Below are 21,175 nucleotides of genomic sequence, written 5' to 3'. Positions count from 1 at the left end.
ACAATGGAAAGGATCAATGAAATTAAGAGCTGATTTTTCAAAAAGATACATAAAATTGACAAACCTTTTGCTAGACTAATTAAAAAAGAGAGAAGACTCAAATAAATAAATTAGGAATCAACTGACACTCTACAAATACAAAGGATCTTAAGAGACTACTATAAACAATTATATGCCAATAAATATAACCTACAAGAAATGGACTAATTTCTAGTAACACAATGTGCACAAAGACTGAATAAGGAAGAAGTAGAAAATCTGAACAGACCAATAACTAGTAAAGTAATTGAATCAGTAATCAAAAACCTAACACAGAAAACTCCAGAACCAGGTGGCTTCACTGATGAATTCTACCAAACAATTAAGATTTAACACCAAATCTTCTCAAACTATCCCAAAAAATTAAAGAGCAGGAAACACCTCCAAATTCATTCAATGAGGCCAAAGTTACCAGGTAACCAAAGCCAGAAAAGAACACTACAAGAAAGTAAAATTATAGACCAATATCCATGATGAATATAGTTGCAAACATTGTCAACCAAATATTGACAAACCAAATTCAAGAACACATTAAAAAACATAAAGATGATTATACACCATGGCCATGTGGGATTTATTCCTGGGATGCAAGGATGGTTCAAACATACACAAATTGAAAAATGTAATACAGCACATCAACAGAATGAAAGATTTAAAAAATCACATAACCATCACAATAGATGATGACAAGGCATTTGACAAAATGCAACATCTTTTCATAAAACCCTCCACAGATTGGGTACAAAAGAAACACAATATATTAAAGGCCATATGTAACAAACCCATAGCTAACATTATACTCAATACAGAAAAATCAAAAGCTTTTCCTCTAAGATCAAGAAAAAGACAAGGATATCCACTCTCAATCCTCTTACTCAATACATTGCTGGAAGTCCTACTTAGCTACACCATTTAGTCAAGACAAATTAAAGGCATCCAAACTGAAAAGGAAAAAGTAAAACTGTCATTATTTGTGGATGATTTGATTCTGTATATACAAAATCCCAAAGATTTTACCAAAAAAAAAAACCTGTCAGAACTTCAGCAAAGTTGCAGGATATAAAATCAACATACAACAATCAGCTGCAATTCTACATACTAATGATGTAACATCCAAAAAGGAAATAAAACTATCCTATTCACAAAGCTTCAAAAACAATAAGATATCTAGGAATAAATTTAATCAAGGAAGTGAAAATCTGTACATTCAAAAATACAAGACCTTGCTGAAAGAAGCTGAAAGAACACACAAGTGGAAAGACATCTTGTAGGTGGATTGAAAGAATTAACAGTTAAAATGTACATACTACCCAAAGCCATCTGTAGATTCAACAAAATCCCCTTCAAAATTCCAATGGCTTCAAGTAAAGTAAAAAGAAAAAAAAATCTTAAAATTTGCATGGAACCACAAACGAACATGAAGAGCAAGCACTGCTGGAGAAGACCAAACCGGAGGCATCTCACACTTCCTGCTATACTACAAACCTCAGTAATAAAACACTATATAGACACACAGACCTCGAGAATAGAGTATAGAGCTCAGAATTAAACTTCCACAAGAAGAGAGGACAAGTGTGGTGAGGATGTGGACACAAGGTAACTCTTTCCGCTGATGGTAGGAATGTACACTGGTTCGACTCCACCTCTGTATGATGGGAAGGACGTGAACACAGGGTGTCAGGGAGAGAGCTGCACTCCCCTGTTCACTGCAGCATTAGTCACAACAGCCAAGATGTGCAAACAACCTAAATGTTCAATGTTGGACAAATGGATAAAGACGCATATACCTCACATGTCATATGTAACAATCCCTACATATGTTGTAGATATTCAGGTACATGCACGTATTATACTTTTATTCAGCCACGGGAAAGAACATCTGCCATGAGACAATGTGGATGGACCTGGAGCAGCTCTGCTAAGTGAGGCAAGTCAGACCAAGGCAGGTGACGTATGGATCATTTACACGTGGAATATAAAAAAACTGAACTCATGGAAACAGAACAGAAATATGACTACAAAAGACGGGGGTTGGGAAAACAGGACAGACATTGTTTAAGGGGACAGACTTGAAATGGGTAGTAAATAAGCCCTAGAAATCTAATGGACAGAATAATGAAATCAAACAAACTGTCATATAATCACCAAGCTTGCTAAGAGACTAGAACTTAATTATCCTAACCACTGAAAGGAATGATTATTAATGACAGAGGTGCTACTTATGGTGCCTACACATGACGATGGCAATCATACTACAGTATATAAGCATATCAAATTAACATGCTGTACACTTTAAATGTATGCACTGTTATGTCAAATATATTATCAAATATGGAAGAGTAACGGACACATAAGTACTCCGAAATGTTTTTAAGTTCATGATCAATAAACACTCGCAGAACACTACCAGGAAGTTAGTACAATTCTCAATCTGCATGTAATTAACAACTTAGTCTCAAAATATAAAGGAATGAATGAACACGACTGGGTATGTGTGTATGCACACACACACATCATTTCAGAAAAAGAATAAACATGGCAAGAAATCTGCCAGAAACTGTAAACCTTGTAGAGAAAATCTCACCACCATCGGCCAGACCATCCCCTGTTTGAGCTGGACGACGGGACAGCGGACTGCAGGTACAGTGTCTCACAGCAGCGTCTGGGTTACTGGGTAATATCGAAAACAAGCAAACCCAATTCCATTATTTAGGTATAAAACAAAACTTTTCCCTTGAGGCACATGGAACTCCATAGTTTCAGTGTTTCTCCTACTTAAAAGATACACAACACATAATAACGACAACTAGAATTACCTGAATATCTACCAGCTCGTCCTTTCTGTTGTCATAGACATAACATTGTTTTTCACTGCCTATTTCTTGAGGCCACCACCACCCTAGAGTTAATTAGTTCATTAGGTCCTGAAAACTAAAAATATCCTGAGATAGGATAGAGATAGATGGAAGGAGTAAAACAGAAAATCTCTCATGATGGAAACCAAACTTTTGTTTTAATCAAAGAATATTTGTCTTATTCTTTCTCAAAAGAGTAAGCACAGCCTGCTGCTGGCACCGAGGATGACAAGACTCCTAATATAAAACTCTGCACATCTTTACGTTCCAGAAATCTCCGAGTGTTGTTCAATGTAATTGTTAAAACTAAACGTATTATGGTAGTCACAGGGTACCATTTAAAAACCACAGTCCTTTTGGTAATTGATGGGAAAGAGTTCACCATTCTTTATCATAAACATTTTAAATTATGGCTGAGAGATTTTCCCATTTTCAACTGTAAGCCCCTAAAACCTTGATAAGGAGAACATCACGCAGGCAGGCAGTGATTCTGCACAGTGATGCTTTCCAACATTCTCCTGGAGTCGTGAGCCTCCAGCAAGTAACACACTCAACAGCGGTGAGCGTGGGAAAGGCCGTCCATCGGTCTAGTTGTTCTGCACTTGTCCTGACTGGTAACTACCACCAGCCAAGAGCACGCGTGTCACTGAGCTGCTCTAGTGACAGTTTTCCTGGGTGTAACATGAGTGCTCATAATCGTGATCACTACTGCACTTAGTGTTAAGCGCCAACATTCTAGAACAGAGGTCCATTCTGGAGCCTGCATGGATTCCAGCTCTGTGCTCGCACCCTATGGCAGGTCCAGGAACAGGCAATGGAGAGACTGTTGCCCTCCGGATGGCAGAGACCATGGTTACCACCTGCTATATGTGCATCTGCCCGGATCCATAAAGTCCTCACCAGGGGCAGGTCTTCCCTGAGAGTTTCTGTTTCAATAGGTTAAAAGTACTTGGATATTTTTTGCCAAAGGAGGAAAAATCCTTGTTCGGCAGGTTTCCTTGGCTTCTGGGTAAAGGCTTGGCTTCCCCACAGCCACTGGGGTGACAGCCTCCCTGACAGTGTGATCCAGGCTCTGCCTCTTCTGCTCCTGAGGTCGTTGCTGCCACTTTCTTTGCTTGGGGAGGACAGGGTCATCCCCAGAGCTGCCAAGGACATGCCCATCCCCGGTGCTTCCGAGGGCGAGGTCATCCCCGGTGCAGCGAAGGATGGGGTCATCCCCGGTGCTGGCAAGGGAGAGGTCATCCCCAGTGTTGTGGAGGGTGAGGTCATCCCTGGTGCTGCCCAGGACAGGGTCATCCCTTTGGCTGCCGAACACACCAGCCCTCACTCCTTAGCAAGAAGAGTCAGCACTGCTTGTTAGGCTTAGTTTTTACTTCCTGTCTCCAAATGTAAACTCAGATTGTCTTTATCATCTTTTCTTTTTTTCTTAATTCTCAAAACATGTTGAGCACACAACTGACATTCAATAAATGATGAAATCTGCCTCTGGATAATTGCATGTGTTTGAAATGGAGTTCAAGAGGCAGTTCCCTGAGAAATCTTCCTTGAATATAACACAATGAGCATTTCCTAAGTCCTTTTAAATTACCAGGGCACTGGTGTACGTTCATTTGTGGACGGAAGTTACACACATACCCGAACAGAGGAATCAGGGGCAGTGAGAATGACAGGACCTGTGTTGGAAAACAGCAGCCTGATACCACTGTCCCCGTCATCCACGTGCTCTCCACCTGTCTGCTTTAGGTGCACATGTGTACCCGTCTCCATGTATCCGTGACAAGTGTTAGGAACTCTGAACACACCCCTCCTTCTCATGTTGAAAACAACACACCAGAACAAGGCCAGCATCTCAGCCACCATCAAGAGCAGAGTCTAAACACGAAATCTGCTCGTCTTCCCCACTCTGCTGTCTTCTCGGTGACCAAGTGAAGCAACCAGAGATAATGCTAAACTGCACTAAATGAATTACTTTAACTCCCTCTTTTATTTCTATAACATGTGGCCCAGATTGTCCAGACCTTACAAATATGGAAATGGTGGACTGGCCTCTGTGCCCAGAGTGTTTTCCCTCAAAGATATGCAAAACATAACTTCTTGTCCACTGGTAAGTTATATGAAAAACTTGAGAATTTAATGTATCTCCTTTTTAAACTAGTATTTTAACTAATGAAACATAGGCTAACTGTTTATGATTGGTTAGTAAGATTAGAACTGAAGTTTTTGCAATGTAATTTCATAACACTGAGAATCATTATTTTAACTCATTCTTTCATAAAACAAAAATATTTTAAACTCATTCTTTCATAAAACAAATCTCTCAAACTCACATTAGCTTTTCCTATGATTTTTCCACAGTATGTGTAAATAGAACAAACACTTCTGTACTAGAATACATATACCTATATATACTTTTATGGTTTAATTCTTCTTTAAAATTTTTGAATGTTTTATTTATTTTTGAGAGTGAGAGAGAGAGTATGAGCAGGAGAGGAGCAGAAAGACAAGGAGATAATATCTGAAACAGACTCTAGGCTCTGAGCTGTCAGAGCCTGATGCAGGGCTTGATCTTGTGAACTGCAAGATCATGAGCTGAGCTGAAGTGAGATGCTTAACCGAGCCACCCAGGCGCCCGTGGTTTAGTTCTTATACAATGTTTGTATGCGATAATCTCCTATTGCCAACATTCTTGTTATTCTGAAAGCATAGTTCTGGACTTACTCCTTTTTTCTATTTCAAAATGCTATTTTAGGCGTACAGTAACCAATCCATTTAAGAAACCATCAGCTCCTTCACTAGGGTGTAAATACAAAGAAATACACGATGGGGGCACCTGGGTGATTCATTGGTTAAGCGTCCGACTTCAATTCAGGTCATGATCTCACGGTTTGTGGGTTCGAGCCCCTTGTCGGGCTCTGTGCCAAAAGCTAGGTCAGAGCTTGGAGCAGGTCTTCAGATTCTATGTCTCCCTCTCTCTCTGACCCTCCCATGCTCATGCTGTCTCTATCTCTCTCTCAAAAATAAATAAAACATTAAAAAAAGAAATGCACAATGAACTGAATCATCTGTGCCTCTCATAGGTGTGTCTGCGGGAGTCCGTCTGACAGTTTAGAAATCACAAGCACACGGAACAGGCACCCAACATAATCTGGCATACTGCAGAGCTCCGTGAAGATTGACAAGGTGTTTTTCTAACTGGCAACAGTTATATAAATTCAATTTAACATAAATAAAAGAATGTACACACCTTCAAAAAACTGTTTAATAAGCCCTGAAACCAAACTAAAAGACGTTGATTTCTAAGAGACAGAGACAGAGCATGAGCTAAGGAGGGGCAGAGAGAGGGAGGGAGACACAGGATCACAAGTAGGTTCCAGGCTGAGCTATCAGTACAGAGCCTCATGTGGGACTCAAACTCACAAACTGTGAGACCGTGACCTGAGCCCAAGTTGGTGGCTCAACTGACTGAGCCACCCAGCACTCCTTACCCTCTATATTTTAAAAGTTATGCATAATTGCCTCAAAGAGGACACATAAAAATTACAATACAAAAAGCTGCAGAGGGGCGCCTGCGTGGCTCAGTCAGCTGAGCCTAGGTCTGTCTTCAGCCTAGGTCATGATCTTGCCGGTCCCAAGTTCCAGCCTTGCATTGAGCTCTGTGCTGACAGCTCAGAAGCTCCTTGGAATCCTGTGTCTCCTACTCTCTCTCTGTCCCTCCCCCACTTATGCTCAGTCTCTCTCAAAAAAAAATTAAAAAAATAATTTAACTTGCATAAATTCTGTAAGATAGGAATGGGGTCTATTAACCACAGAAAGACTGTAGAATGGCCAGAATAGCTTTCTTTAATTATTATACAATTTGTTATTATATAACACATATCATATTTTATATTCTTTTATTTTAAAATAGCTTTCTTTTCACTGTAGGGTAGAATATTCAAAGTGAAATCTTGGTTTTACAAATTATAAAATTGTAAAGATAGAATGAAAGAGATTAACTTTGCTGAAACCATCCAAGTGTTAACCAGAATATCTTCCTGGCGGAAATAGTCACATAAAAATAGAATTCAATAAAGAATTGTAGGATGGAACCTTGGAAAGGAGGATAATGAAAGAACATTAAAGCAGTATTAACACCAAAAGCTTGTGCTTTTGAAAGAGAAAAATAGAAGAAAAAAAGTCTTCGAGAAATAGGAATGAAAAAGAGAAAAAATCTTCAACCAGCAAGAATGAGAAATAGGAGATACAAAGAACATTAAGGCGTCCACCAGCGACTGACAGAAAACACAAACTCTCTCAACTCTATAACCAGCCACAAAGTATTTGCAACAATGAAGTTCAGTAAAAATGGACATTTCCTAGTCAAACTACACAAAGAACAAGGAGCAGATGATGAAGGTAAGGATCCAGGCAGGCCCGCAAAGATGGAAATTATGATCCCTTCCAACGCAGGGGACAGAAGACCAGTACACGTTCTATTAGGGTCATAAAGGATCAGCTCAAACTGTAGGCCAGAATAACAACAAAAAATCCATATAATGTAGACTGGGGTCTAATAGATCTGCTTAAAAATTAATGATAAAAATTAAGAAATGAATGATTATCCAATAGGTTAGTAACATACAGTTAACAAAATAGATTTAAACAAACTAAATGCATTCTAGAGAGAAAAAATAATTATACATAGGTACGAAAGTTTATATAACAGGAAGAACAAAGTTAGAAAATCTAAGTGATGTGTACCTGGTGTGGAAGGGGCTTATGTAGAAGGGTATACGTTGAACATACTACTGAACTGTTGAAAGACCAGCAACTTCAGATTTTGGAAGCCCAACGAGCTGCAAGCAGAGTGAATTAGTGGACGGACGACCCAGGAGTATAGGAAGCACTGCTGGCAGCCAGCAAAGGCAGGTAGTCATGTTCTAAATGAAAGCACTAGTCTAAGCATTCTCCACACAATGAAAACCTCTTTTCAGAATGAGAGCAGAATAAAAGCATTTCACAGTAAGAAAATGAAGAGTTGCACAGCCTACCGACCCCATAACTAAAAGAAAGTCCGACACGAGTATTTCAGATGGGAAATCACCCCATGTGAAAGCTCTGACATGTAAAATCAATCAGGGAGAGAAAAGCAAAGTGAATGAGTAAACATGACCAGACCGTGTAGACAAGAGTGAGTCGGCTTTGCAAGGAGAGAACAGGCTGAAGTAATGAACTGCACAGAAACATCTTACTAGGTAAGCGTGTGCTGACCCATCAGTGGTGAAGTCTAGGCTTCCTTACTTGTTCAAGATGGAGACTTTTTACACTTAACTTTAGACGTTATTAGCTAAGAAAGCTAAATCGGGGTAACAACCAGGGACGAACTTCAGAAGAAAAAACAAAAAGGAATGAGAAAAAAATGTTAAAACAATAAAAACCAGAGGCTGAAAAATTATTAAACTAGCTTTGAAAAACTCATGCTTTAATGTGGTATACAAGTGATAAACATAAAGAGGGGCACCTGGGTGGCTCAGTTGATTGAGCATCCGACTCTTGATTTTGGCTCAGGTCATGATCTTACAGTTCATGAGACAAGGCCCCAAATTAGGCTCTGTGCTGACAGCTCGAAGACTGCTTGGGATTCTCGCTCTCTCTCTGCCTCTCCCCTGCAGTTCCTTTCTCTGACCCTCCCAAGCAATCGTGCTCGCTCACTTGCTCTCTCTCTCTCTCGTGCTCTCTCTCGGAAAAAAAAAACAAACAAAAAACCACAAGGATAAAAAAGGTTAAACCTCACAAGGCTGTAGGAGAGACCGACGAGGAAAAGGTAAACAGGGAGCTGCATTTTCTTGGTATGGACGCAGGCAGAGTGCAAGGCTGAGGGACACTCGCCCGGTGACAAGGCTGCTACAGGGTCGTACAGCCCATCTTAGAGGCAAGATGCACGTGTAAACTGTGCCCTAACTCACTAGCCACAGGGCATGGTAAGCAAAATCCACCAGAACTATAAGGAGATCATACTCAGAGACCTGAACACACCTGTCAGGAGGTGACATTCAGAAAACAAAAAATTAGTTATCAGAAGACAAACCCAGAAAAAATAACAAGCATAATGTGACAGACATGCAGAAACCGCCACAGGGGACAATTCCAAAACAGACATCCTGTCAAATCCATGTGAAGCACAAAAACAGAAAAAACAAAACAAGAGACCACATTCCTGGCTCTAACTGCATCCCTCAGCAAGTTCCAAAGATTTACTATATAGATGACATTCTCTGGCCACATTGGAATCAACAGAGAAAGATTACCCTCCCACCCAGAGAAGAAAACCACAAAATCACTTTTCTAAGAAACTCATGAATCAAATAATTATAATGGGAAACAGAAAATTCTATGAACTGAATGACTGTGAACATATTTAGAGAAAACTACAAGTAATGTGTAACCTCACATTTTAGTTGAGAAAACAAAAGAACCAAATATACAAGTTTATCATCTCATAAAAATTAAAAGTTCACAAAACAAGTACATCTTCTCCACCTAAAATCAAAAGGTAGGAAATGGCCAAGCCAGGACTAGGGACCCAAGAACCAGAACAGACACAAGCAAGAGCCGATCACAAAAGGCAATTCTGAATCTTTAAATAGGTGAAAATGAATGAACCTCAGCCTCACATGCGCACTGACTCAGTCCACAACTCAGCCCACATTCCCGAGGGAAATCTGCTTCCCAGAAGTTCAGGTGTTCGTCTGCCCAGCCCTGTCCTCACACTGGGGAGGTCACTGATGTCTCTCAGACACACTCCCAACAGGGACGTGCTGTCCCCAACACAGCTGTGTCCCCCGGTGTGCCCACACCAGCCTCACACACAGGGACAGAAAGAGTGCACACAGACACGAACGCAAATGCGAGCGGAAATAGGAGCTCAAGCCGGCAGACGGCTTCTCCCTGCTCTCTGCTCTTTACCCTGGTTATTCCCTGTTGGACCACACTCTGCAGTCAGGTACTGACCTGCTGGCTCTGGTGTGTGCCTGGCCTGGGAAGACAGAGGCTGCCAGAGAGCTCGCAGCAAGGGGCCAGCCCCTGCAGGGATGCCATCACTATTTCTGGCACCACCCCACATCCAACCACCTGCAAAAGGCATCCACCTCCTTGAAAGAATGCGTTTGGTAAGCTTGATTCCCATGGATTTGGACACGCGGCATCCGGGCTGGAGGTCAGGCCCCTCCTGACTGCTCCCTCTTATCCACACCTGCCATACTGCTTGCCTTCACCTGTGGCTCTGCCCGCAGGCAAGTGACGATGGACACAAAACAGGGAACAGACAGGGCTCCAGGGCTCGAAAGCCCGCCCCACCCAGGTCCCGGCAGGAGCCCCCGTGCACACTGCAACAGGGGGTCGGGCAGACAGACAGGGGTTCGCCCAGGGCAGACTGGGCGCAGGACAAGGTGCCACAAGACGAATCCCTGCTCCTTCCCACCTCCCATCCCTCATGGGAAAACAGCTCAGCCTCACAGGTAGGTGGACTGACCCCCCTCCACCCTACCCCATCCCATACCTGCAGTCCAGGGATGCTGACTGGCTCTAGCTTCCTTTCCCAGGGCGCTGCCCCTCAGGAAGCCACAGCGAACCCGCGTCAGCAGCAGGCAGCGGGTCATCAGCCTTGGGGACACACGGTGTGGGTAGTGGGTGGGTCAGGCCCCTCTCCCAACTCCTTTACCCATCTCCCTGCCCCCGGCCCATCTGGCTCACCTTGGAAGGCACAGCCCCGTCTCTCCCCATGGCAACCCCGGTGTTCTTCTGTTGGGGCTCATCCTCAGCAAGATCCGGCTTTCCTGGGGGGTCTGCCTCCACCTCAGGAAACGGCAGCTGACCTTGCAGAGTGTGCAGCAGTTGGAGGAAGGTCTGGTGCCTGCAGGGAAGAGGCGGCTTGTGAGACAGGAAACCGAACCACTGGGGGGTGTGAAGCCCACTCTCCAGCCTCACCTCTGCAGCCTCTGCAGCTCCTGCCCGGCCTGCTGCCGTAGGGCTCCAAGCTCCTGATGCAGCCGCTGCAGCTCCTGCTGGGCTCCCGTCTGCCGCAGCCTCACTTCCGCAGAAGCATCCGCCAGCTGCTGGAGTCGCTTCTCCTACCAGAGCAAGAGAGTAAGCGCTCAGCAGGTGCCAAGGTCCTGCAGCGCGCTCTTAAACCCCAGCCTAGACCCAATGTGGGGCGCAGACCCACAGAGGGAAAGAGGAACTATACTCATTTTAGGGGAATCAGGAATCTAGAGAGGACTAGGGGTCAGAATGAACTATTTCAGGGCAGAGCGTTGGGAGGAAAGAGGCACAAAAATGAACATTAGTCTCGGATGTGCCAAGTATTGTTGTAAGTACTTGCTATACTGATGACGTCATCCACCTGACTTTATAGAGTAGGTGCTCATATTGCTTCCATCGCACAAATGAAGAAACAGAGCACAGGAAGTCAGGAGAAGGCCAAGGTCTTAACACTGTTAGTGGTGAGGCTGCAATATACCTCCCTGCTGGTGCCCAGCAGTAAGGCCTTACAGAGAAGGGGATGGAGGTTCTTAGGACAGAGCACTTGGACCCTGCCGTCTGGGGGTGGGGAAGGGACACTCCCCCAGGGGCCTGGACCCACCTGGCACAGCTGCCACTGCTCCTGGGCTGTCCTCAGCTTCTCCATGGCCACCTGCTTCTGCAAAGGAGGGGAACAAAGTGTTTCTCTGGTGGGACTTGGGAGGTGGCCAGGGGGTCCAACTCAGCATGCCTGCCCTTCTGCTCCTGGCTGCACCTTGGCCTGGAGCTGTTCAAGGGCCTCCTGGAGCTGTGCCCGCTTCCTCTGGGCCTCCTCCATCTTGGGCAAGGCCTGGCTCAGGACCCTGGTGATGGCCTCCACGTGCTCCTGGTAGGTGGCCTTCAGCTCTTTCCACTGCTCCTTGGCTGCAATTGCCTTCTGCCCTGAAAGGAGCCACCGAGGAGAGAACACAGATGAGACTGGCCTGTGTGCCTGCCACCTGGGGCCTCAGTCCTTCCATCAGCCAAAGAGCTGACCTGACCTCCACCCCAACCCCCTTCCTGCTCACGGCTGGTGTCTTCAGAAGCCAAGGGCTCTCCTCCATGGGCAGTGTCCTCCTGAGCCAAGAAGTTCTGCAGGAAGTCCACCACCTGCAGCTGGCTGCAGAGCAGCTTGTCTTTCTTCCGGGAGTCCTGTTGAGAGAGAGGGCAGAGTTGGGGACGTCTGCCATTGCCTCCATGAGGGGACCCCGGGGCTCCCCCAGCTCCCATGCTTGCACGTACCATCACAAACTCTGCCAGGAGCTGGGCCGGCAGCTCTGCCTCCTCTTGTAGGCCTGTAGGCTCCAGGACACTTGCCAGCTTGGCCAGGGCCCTGCAGGGGCAAAAAAACGGGGAAAACTGCACACTCTTGGGCGCTAGTCCTGGACGACCTGTGTGCATAGACGAATTCGCAGATGTGCATCAACGCTGGGTCATGCCCTGACCAGAATCTACAGGAAGGCTTGCAGGGTTGTCTGGGGGCGGGAGGGAGAGTAAAAATAAGCAGAGCAGGGGGAGTCAGGAGAAGTGGCTGCGATCTTAGGCACTCTCGGAAGAAGAGGAACCACTGGTGGAAAGGTGGAAAGGCCAGCAAGGAATATGGGACAGGGAAGGAAATAGGCAGCGCTCCGATGGGCAGCGTGGGGGGTGGGGAGTAGGTCGCAGGCAGGGGACACCTCGGGAGGGGACTCAGTGAGCTGGGTACGTGGTCTAAACTCTGCGAGTCCCCCCAGCAGCAGGCGGGAGGGCGGGTAAAACAGTCCCCCGGGGAGTGCGAGCTGACACACGCCAGACCGAGATTAAGTGACCCTCCCAGGCATTTGGTGCCTGGACAGTGAAGGGACGCGGGGTCTTCAGGGACGGAGCGACCCCCTGGACCCAGCCGGGGTGCGTGCGGGGATAGGGGTGGTGCCTGTACGCCCCGCGGAGAGGTCCAGGGACCCCCGGCGGTACGCGGGGCCCTGCAAGGTCCTCCCAGCCGGCCCCCGGCGGCTACCCGGCAGCACACGCTTACTCCAACGCGGGGCCCCGCACCCCGGCCTCCGCCACCTCCATCTCGCTGGCGGCCAGCTTTAGTTCTTCCGTCTTCAGCCCTCAGTGAGCTTTGAATTCGTCGCCGTGGGCGCCGGGGCAGGCGATTGGCTGCCGGGCCAGTAGGCGGGAACCGAGGGCCAGCGTATACTCTGATTGGCAGACGTGGAAGGGCGGTTGGAGCTACGACTGTTTAGCGCCGGCGCAGTCCATGCTGGGCGCGCCGCACCATGCGTTGCTGAGCTCTGCGCCTGCGCATTGCCCATGGGCGTTGCCGGAGCCTGGGGCCGTGGCGTGGGCTCCAGCAGTGCGGTGGGGCGGGTCTTCGTCCTTGGAAGACCAAGGTGAAGTAGGAGTTTGGGATTTGGGGAGCCTCTCGGCAACGAAGTGGCTCAAATTATGTTGGGGTGGGGAGAATCCTGGGTCTGCCCCCGCAGACGCTTGGCCTCAGTCGTGAAGAACAGACTTCTTGGGGGCATAGGGGCCAGGGGCTCTCGGGCTGGGACCGGGGGCCGCCCTGGAAGTGGGGTTCTGTCAGCCAACCAGGTGGGGTCCGCCCCCGTGCCCCACAGCCACGTCCGAGTCTGCCAGCCTGCACTGCTAGGCTGAGCACCCGCTTCCCGCAGGCTCTCCAGGGTCCGCTGAGTTCGGGCCGCCCAGGGCCCCAGTGGCCTGCCGGAACCGGCTTAGGGAACCTGGAGACGCGGAGAATCAGCAACCACGGCAGTTGCCTCCCATCAGGCCAGGAGCCTCACCCGCCGCCGGCGCTGAACAGAGAGCTCAGACCGGTGTGCCTCCGCGGCAGGGAGCAGGTAGCGCTAGACTGCCAGCACATCACCAAATACTTGCAGGCCAAAGCACAGTAATACTTATAGAAACAAAAATATCCAGCTGCCAGTAACGTACAATTTACAGTGTCCGGCATCAAAATAAAAACTACCAAGTTTGCAAAACAGGAGGAAAAGTAAACCCGTAATAAAAAAAATAAAATCACTGATCATAACAGAAACAGAAGTTAGAATCAAACAGGAGAGGATATTGAAAACAGTTATGTTCAAAAAATAAGCAGAGTTGTAATGAAAAGATGATAAATGGTGACGATGTGCAGAAAGTGGAATGTTCACTTGTTGCTGATGCATCTGGTGGCGCCTGGGTGGCTCAGGGAGTTAAGTGTCCCACTCTTGATTTCAGGACAGGTCATGATCTCACAGTTGGTGAGTTCCAGCCCCACCCTGACCTCTTTGGATTCTGTGCCTCCCTCTCTCTCTACCCCTCCCCCACTACTCTCAAAAAAAATAAACATTTTAAAAAACTTAAAATGTTGCATCTAGGGGGCGCCTGGGTGACTCAGCCCATTAAGCATAGGACTTCCAGCTTAGGTCATGGATCTCATGGTTCATAGGTTCAATCCCTGCATGGGGCTCTGTGCTGACAATTCAGAGACTGGAGCCTGCTTCAGATTCTCTGTCTCCCTCTGTCTCTGCCCCTCCCCCGCTGGTGCCTGTCTCTGAAAAATAAAATAAAACGTTTTTAAAAAACTTTTTTAATGATTCATCTGCCTGGGGAAACAGTTTAGCTGTTCCTCAAAATGTTAAACACAGAGTGACCATATGGACCTTCTTGTAGGTATATATCCAAGAGAAATGAAACTGTGTTCACAAAAACTTAGACACATGTGTCCACAGAAGCATGATTTACAAAAGCCAAAGACTAGAAACAACCAGAATGTCCACCAACTGGTGAACTGGAAAACGAAATCTACATCCACTCAGTGGGGTATTTTTCAGTAATAAAAGAGAATGAGGGATACATACTGAAGTGTGGATGAACCCTGAAAACAGTGTGCTAAGAGACAGAAACCAGTCACAAAAGAGTACATATTACGAGTCCATTTCTATGAAATGTCCAGATTAGGCAAATCTAAAGAATCAGAGAGTAGACTAGTGGCTTTCCAGGGTGGGAGAGGATTGCTAATGAACTGAAATAAACTGCAGGAGGACATGGGTTTCTTTTAGGGGGTCAATGAACACTTTTTCTAAAGTATGGAGAAGGTTACACAATTGTGTATAAAAAGCTATTCAAGGGGCACCTGGGCGGCACCATCTGTTAAGCATCTACCCATGATTTCTGCTAGGGTCACGACCTCAGGGTCTGCTAGGGTCACAAAGGGTTCTTGGGTTTGAGCCGCTTAGCATGCTCTGTGCCGACAGTGCTGAGCCTGCTTGGGATTCTCTCTCTCTCTCTCTCTCTCTGTCTCTGCCCCTCCTCCCTGCACTTTCTCTTTTTCAAAATAAACAAACTAAAAAAAAAAAAAAAAACCTATCCTAAGACATAATTGCACAGCTTGAAATCGTTGATAGGAGAAAATCTTGAAATCAGCTTTGGGGGATGGGGATATGTTATATACAAAGGAAGAAAAATAAAGGTTGCAGTAGCTTTCTAATTGTAAACAATGGAAAAAACATGACACTAGAGCAACATCTTCAAAGTCCTGCTAGAAAAAATATAACTAAGTAAATAAGTGTATCGTTACAGGAAACATAACCTTCCAAAAACAAAGGTTAAGTAAAGACACATTCAGACATAGAAAAGCTGAAGGAATTGGTCATTAGCAGATCCACGCTACAAGAAATGTGCAAGAAGTCTTTTAGTTAGAAGGAAATGACATTAGATTGAAATCTGAATGTATACAAAGACATGAACAGTGCCAGAAATGGCAATTACATGAATAAAAGTGTCTTTTTTAATACTTAAATCTTTTTAAAACAATAATAAACTATATTCATAAAAATAGCAATCGGGTGGGAATTATATGCAAAAGTAAAATGTAGCACAAAAAAAGTGTGGGGACAAAAGAAATACAAGTAAATTACACATCTTTGTTGTTTACTTAATGTTGTATATCAGGTGAAAGTAGACTGTGCTAAGATAAAGCTGTACACCATGATCTCTTTAAGAAGTGGTGTGACTCACCCCGGAGCAGCCACCAGTGAGTCACTCTCAAGTATAATCTGTTTGAATGGGGGGTGAAACCTGTGACTTGTTTCTACACATCAGAATGTAGTACTGGTGATGGGGTATCAATCTGCTGATTAGGCTGCACTAAGCGAATCACATCAGTCCTATGATGCCCTTTCATTGTATATTGCTCGGCAGCATACTGGGGAGAGAGCTCTCCTGTGGCCTTGAGGAAGCAAACAGGCAGGTCCCAAGGCAGGTCCCAAGCAAACAGGCAGGTCCCAAGGCCAGCGATGAGGCCACTCTTCTCTAGGGTGGGAGAAGAGTTCTAGCAGATAGCGGATAGCAGGTAAGATGGAGCCCTCCATCACACAACCCCAAGAGGCCGAATTCTGCCAACAGTATAGAGAAGCTTGGAAGGAGCTTCTTCCCTAATTGAGCCTCCCGAGAAGAGCACTGCCTGGTTAACATCTTAATCGCAACCTTATAAGCCCCTGAAAAGAATGTAAAAATCCTGTCCCACAGAAACTGCCTGAAATCCTGACTTACAGAAACTGGGAGCTGACACAGGAGTATGGTTTCCAGATGCTCAATTGTGGTGATTTGTTGTGCAGCAATAGGAAACAAGTATAAGCAACTTCTAAAATATGAAAGTAGAGTCACAGCTAATAGGCCAAAAACAAGATAAAATTGAATCTAAATAATATCAAATTCAAAGGAAGGCAGAAAAAGGAAAAGAGGAGAAGAAACGATGAGGGGAATAGAAAACAAATAGCAACATGTTAGACTTTAAACCTAGTAATAGGAATAGTTACATTAACTGTAAGTGCCTTAAAAGGCAGAGATTATCAGACTGGATTTAAAAGCAAAAACAATTACATTAAGAAATGCACTAAATATGAAGATAAATAGATACGTAAAAGAGGGAAAAACTTTGCCATGCTAATGCTAATTAAAAGAATGTCGGGGGTGCTTATTTTAGTATATATATGTATATTCAGAGCAAAAAAATACTACCAGAAATATAAAAGGTGATTAGTGGTCAGCTCATCATTTGAATGTTTATGCACATCTAATAAGAAACCATTAAAACATATGAATCAAAAACTGGCTGATTTGCAAGAAGAAATAAACAAATCCATAGTTACAATTAGGATGTCAGTAAGTCATTTACAATACTTGATAGACTACTACACCTAACAGGAGAATGTCCATTCTTCCGCAGTGCACATCAAATGATCAGACAAGCCCATATTATCTGTCATAAGATGCATCTTATAAAGATAAAAGAACTATGCAAGTATATTTTATTTTTGTAAAGGATCTCAGTGATTTCCTCTACATGTTTTAAAAATGGGATGATGTACTTTAAATTAAAAGTAATTTTAATTTTTTAAAATTCAAGTTAACTCTTAAACTTTCTTTAGATTTCTGCTCAAAATCCTTCACCTATAAGCCTAGATCAAGCCTCTTTATCACAGGTTCACAAAACTCTGTGGACTTTTTAATACTGCCTACAGTTGAATTTTTACATTTCATTATAGAATTATTTGAAAATTTTTTAACGTTTATTCATTTTTGAGAGAGAGCGAGAGTGAAAGAGAGCATGAGCAGTGGAGGGGCAGAGAGAGGGAGACCCTGAATCCAGAGCAGGCTCCAGGCTATGAGCTGTCAGTACAGAGCCTGATGCGGGGCTCAAACTCACCAACTGCAAGATCACAACTTGAGCCAATGTCAGATGCTTAACCCACTAACCCATCCAAAGACCCCAAATTATAGAATTATTTGATAGGTATCTTTCTCCTTTCCTAATCAGCAAGCTAACTGAGGCCTTGAAATGAAGATATGTTTGTTCATAACTAATGGTAAGCAATTAACAATAATTTGTTACATGCATATTGTAAGAGAGGTAGTTTATGCCAGGTCTTAGTAGGCTGTTTTAAGGATGCTGGTTTTACCCTAGGAGTTATTAAAGGTTATTGAAGTTTTCTTGGTTATTAGACTCCAGATTTGTGGAGTGTATGACTCTGTCTGGGGCAGGGGCAGTGTAGGTGGAAATAACTTGATGGGTTCAAGTGGAATAAACTATACATGTTATGATTGAGTGGGTCTGGATATACTGAAATTTCTAAACTGTGTATCAAGTATGAACTTAGATTTCTCGCTCTGCAACTGGATGAATTATGTTACAATTTCTTAGATAATGACTAACAAGAAGAGAGTCCTATGTGGGAAAAGAGAGGGAAAAATCCTTGACTTATTCCTGACGACCTTCTAGGCATGTTGGTAAACCAAATGGGTATTTTTGAGGCACATGGACAAGTAGACTTAGAATGTGGAAGAAGGTTAGAACAGGAAATATACGTTTCATAATTATAAATATACATGAACTTGAAACCATGGAGATGGATGCCATTCTCTAGGTTGACAGTATGTAGTAAAAAGGAACAGATGGCTGGAACTAATATAATTGAGTAACTCTGGTAGCTTATGATTTATTTATGGATTTATGGAGGAAAGGTGGCTTTTAATAAGAGAGAAAAGTCTAGAGTGATAAAAGAAAATGCATTCAAGTGTGCCATGCTGTTAACCAAGGGAAAAGAAGGTTTCCAAAAAAAGAAGATACACTGAGAGGTCAAGTAAGATGCAGTGGAAGTTACCAGTGGGATTTAGTAACAGGGTCATTATTAGTATTTATAGATAGATGTTTGATAAAAATGGTAAGAACATAGAAGCCGGATTAAATAGAGTGACTAGGAAGCAGATTATATAGAAGCATTAAAGCAAATTAATGGAGGTATGTAATAAGGAATGTTCTCAGAAAAATTTTGGCAGAATACATTAGAATGCATTCATGCCAACTACGAAATCAGTAGTTGTACACTGAAGTTTTAATAAAGCTCCCATGTAGTTTGTGTTATGCACATCCTTCTAGTCTAATGAGAAATACTTTCCCTGCACTAGCAGTAAGCAGTCTCCTGGGGTGCCTGGGTGGCTCAGTGGGTTGGGCATCTGACTCTTGATGCTGGCTCAAGTCATGATCTCACAGTCATGAGATCAAGCCCCACATCAGGCTCTGTGCTAAGCACTGAGCATGGAGCCTGCTTAGGATTCTCTCTCTCCATGTGCCTCTGCCCCTTCCCCAAATCATTCTCTCTCTCTGTCTTTCTCTCTCTCTATCAATCAATAAATGAGTAAAAACATTGACTTTTGAATCATTTTTTCCAAATATAATAAATGACCTCACTTTACATCTAAATTTAAATATTGTAGGGTAAACCAAATAAAATTAAAAATTGAGTTTCTAAATCACATTAGCCACATTTCAATGCTCAGTAGCAATGTATGCCTAATGGTTGCCTTACCAGACAATACAAATTTTAGAATCTTTCCATTGGTAGAAAGTTCAATTGGAAAGTGATGGTTCAAAGAAACTTTTAGGCACCTACCTTAGATATGTATATCCTGAATTTTATGTACAAATAATTTACATTTACATTAATTTCAACATAACCAACAGGTTAAAACAATTCCATAGTTTAAAAAATGTCACATTTGCAGCAAAGAAGTTGCAAATATACAAATCACGTTTATATGTTTAAAGAGTGCTTGTTTGGGGCTAATCTAACTCTAATGTGCTCCATAAATTATATATAGAAATTTTGTGTTACTCTTCCTCTGTTGCAGAAAATAGTAGCACAACTAGGAATGAAATGAATTCCCTTCCCATATAATTGATATGGGCATTATATTTTCATTATTAAGATGGTAACATGTATTCAGTCACTAAACAAGTGGAAAATTAAAAAATTAACTATATATTCCTGGAAATGGAAAATTTTCTCACTCATTTTGAAGCTTTGTTGAGTAGCGCATGTGAAATGGTTTTGAAAATTGTACTTATGTTAACATTCAAATGGAACATCAACTGTTTTATTGGGATGCATGAAGTGATTATGGGGCAGATTCATCTGAAATTCACAGAGCATTAAGTAAATAGAAGTAATGTCATAAGACAGATTTTGCAATTGTGTACAGAAAAATGCCTCTAGTACTTCATAAAACATTAAAGACAATATATCATGGTTTAGGAGTGATTTCCTATTGCACAGAAACTTCGGGTTGCTATATCCAGCTCTCTCAGCAGTTTTAGGACTTGAGGTTGTATTTCCAGACTTTCTCTGCCCTGTGGCAAGTTCCTCTAAGTGAGGCATGGGAAATCCAATGAAGAAAACATTATATATAAATAGCTATGTATATTCATAGACATTCATGTATATTCATATATACATTATCTATCTATTGATTGATTGATCTATCTCTATCTTCACACATCTCTTTATGTGTGTTTGTATATCTTACACCATAAACATTAAATGAAAACTAATACTTTAAAATCCCCTAAATTTTCTCCTAGAATTTTAACACTAGACTTTTTTCTCTATAGAATCACTGAATACTTTCCACATCACAATCACACACAGATTACTAAAATGTAATACTGCTGTGATATGTATTAATTCAGAGTCTACAGTAACAGTGATTGAGCTAAATAAAGCACATGTGGCAGCATATTTTCAAAAAATCCTTAAATACGTATTAAATTTTATTCATTATTGTGATAAAACTGTCAAGAACATTTCCTCTTTCCTATCTGCCTAAACACAGGAATATTTCTATGTTTATATCATTTAGAGCATTGGCTAATAGATTTTTTTCTAGGTCTTAAATATTCTCCGAGAAGGACTTTAGAACTTACATAATTTAGCTTGCTGAATTTTTAAAAAGATTTTTTGGTAATAATAACTTACAGGGTGTTTTTCAGTAGCTTTTATTATGAAATGTATAATGGAAATTTTATTTAAAAATTTGATAAATAATTATTCCTTTGGTGTAGGTATTTTAATGTATATTTTAATGTATTTTAATCATATACCTGGTTGGAACATCTATGTAGTAAGCTAATATGGCAGTCATTACAAACAGTTAATCTAAGGGTATTCAAAGCAACTCAAAGTCTTCAGGAAAACGTTTGTGTTTATCAACCAATGAATATATCTGAAGTGTGTGTGTGTGTGTGTGTGTGTGTGTGTGTGTGTCTTCACTTTTGCTATAGGAATAAGGACTTCCTATTGGTTTATTTAATTTTTAAAATAGCTTTATTGAAATATGAATTATGAATTATAAATGTGAAATTCAATGATGTTTTTATATTTACAGAGTTGTACAATCAGTTTTAAGTCATTTCTTTCAGC

At 42.9% G+C, this 21,175-nt stretch overlaps 1 protein-coding gene across 7 annotated transcripts in view; it reads right to left on the bottom strand.

The window, feature by feature from the left end:
• Positions 1-13,087, bottom strand: part of ZWINT (ZW10 interacting kinetochore protein) — a 32,455-nt gene extending 19,368 nt beyond the window's left edge. For 3 of the 7 annotated variants that reach the window (XM_077755203.1, XM_077755204.1, XM_077755202.1), the window contains exons 1-8: positions 12,946-13,080; positions 12,174-12,264; positions 11,960-12,083; positions 11,668-11,834; positions 11,515-11,571; positions 10,860-11,002; positions 10,626-10,785; positions 10,432-10,535 (exon numbers count right to left, since the gene is read on the bottom strand). In XM_077755203.1, the coding sequence (XP_077611329.1) occupies positions 10,458-10,535; positions 10,626-10,785; positions 10,860-11,002; positions 11,515-11,571; positions 11,668-11,834; positions 11,960-12,083; positions 12,174-12,264; positions 12,946-12,986 (861 nt within the window). In that variant the 5' untranslated portion in view covers positions 12,987-13,080 and the 3' untranslated portion in view covers positions 10,432-10,457. Of the gene's footprint in view, positions 1-10,431; positions 10,536-10,625; positions 10,786-10,859; positions 11,003-11,514; positions 11,572-11,667; positions 11,835-11,959; positions 12,084-12,173; positions 12,265-12,927 lie in introns of all 7 variants that reach the window. The other 4 variants (XM_077755201.1, XM_077755199.1, XM_077755205.1 and 1 more) reach the window with 4 other exon arrangements.
• Positions 13,088-21,175: the final 8,088 nt, after the last annotated feature.

Source organism: Crocuta crocuta, unplaced genomic scaffold, assembly GCF_008692635.1.
Source record: "Crocuta crocuta isolate KB4526 unplaced genomic scaffold, BGI_CrCroc_1.0 scaffold2, whole genome shotgun sequence".
Classification (NCBI taxonomy): Eukaryota; Metazoa; Chordata; class Mammalia; order Carnivora; family Hyaenidae; genus Crocuta; species Crocuta crocuta.
The sequence above is the reverse complement of the archived record's forward strand: the minus strand, read 5'-3'. Positions and strand labels throughout refer to the sequence as shown.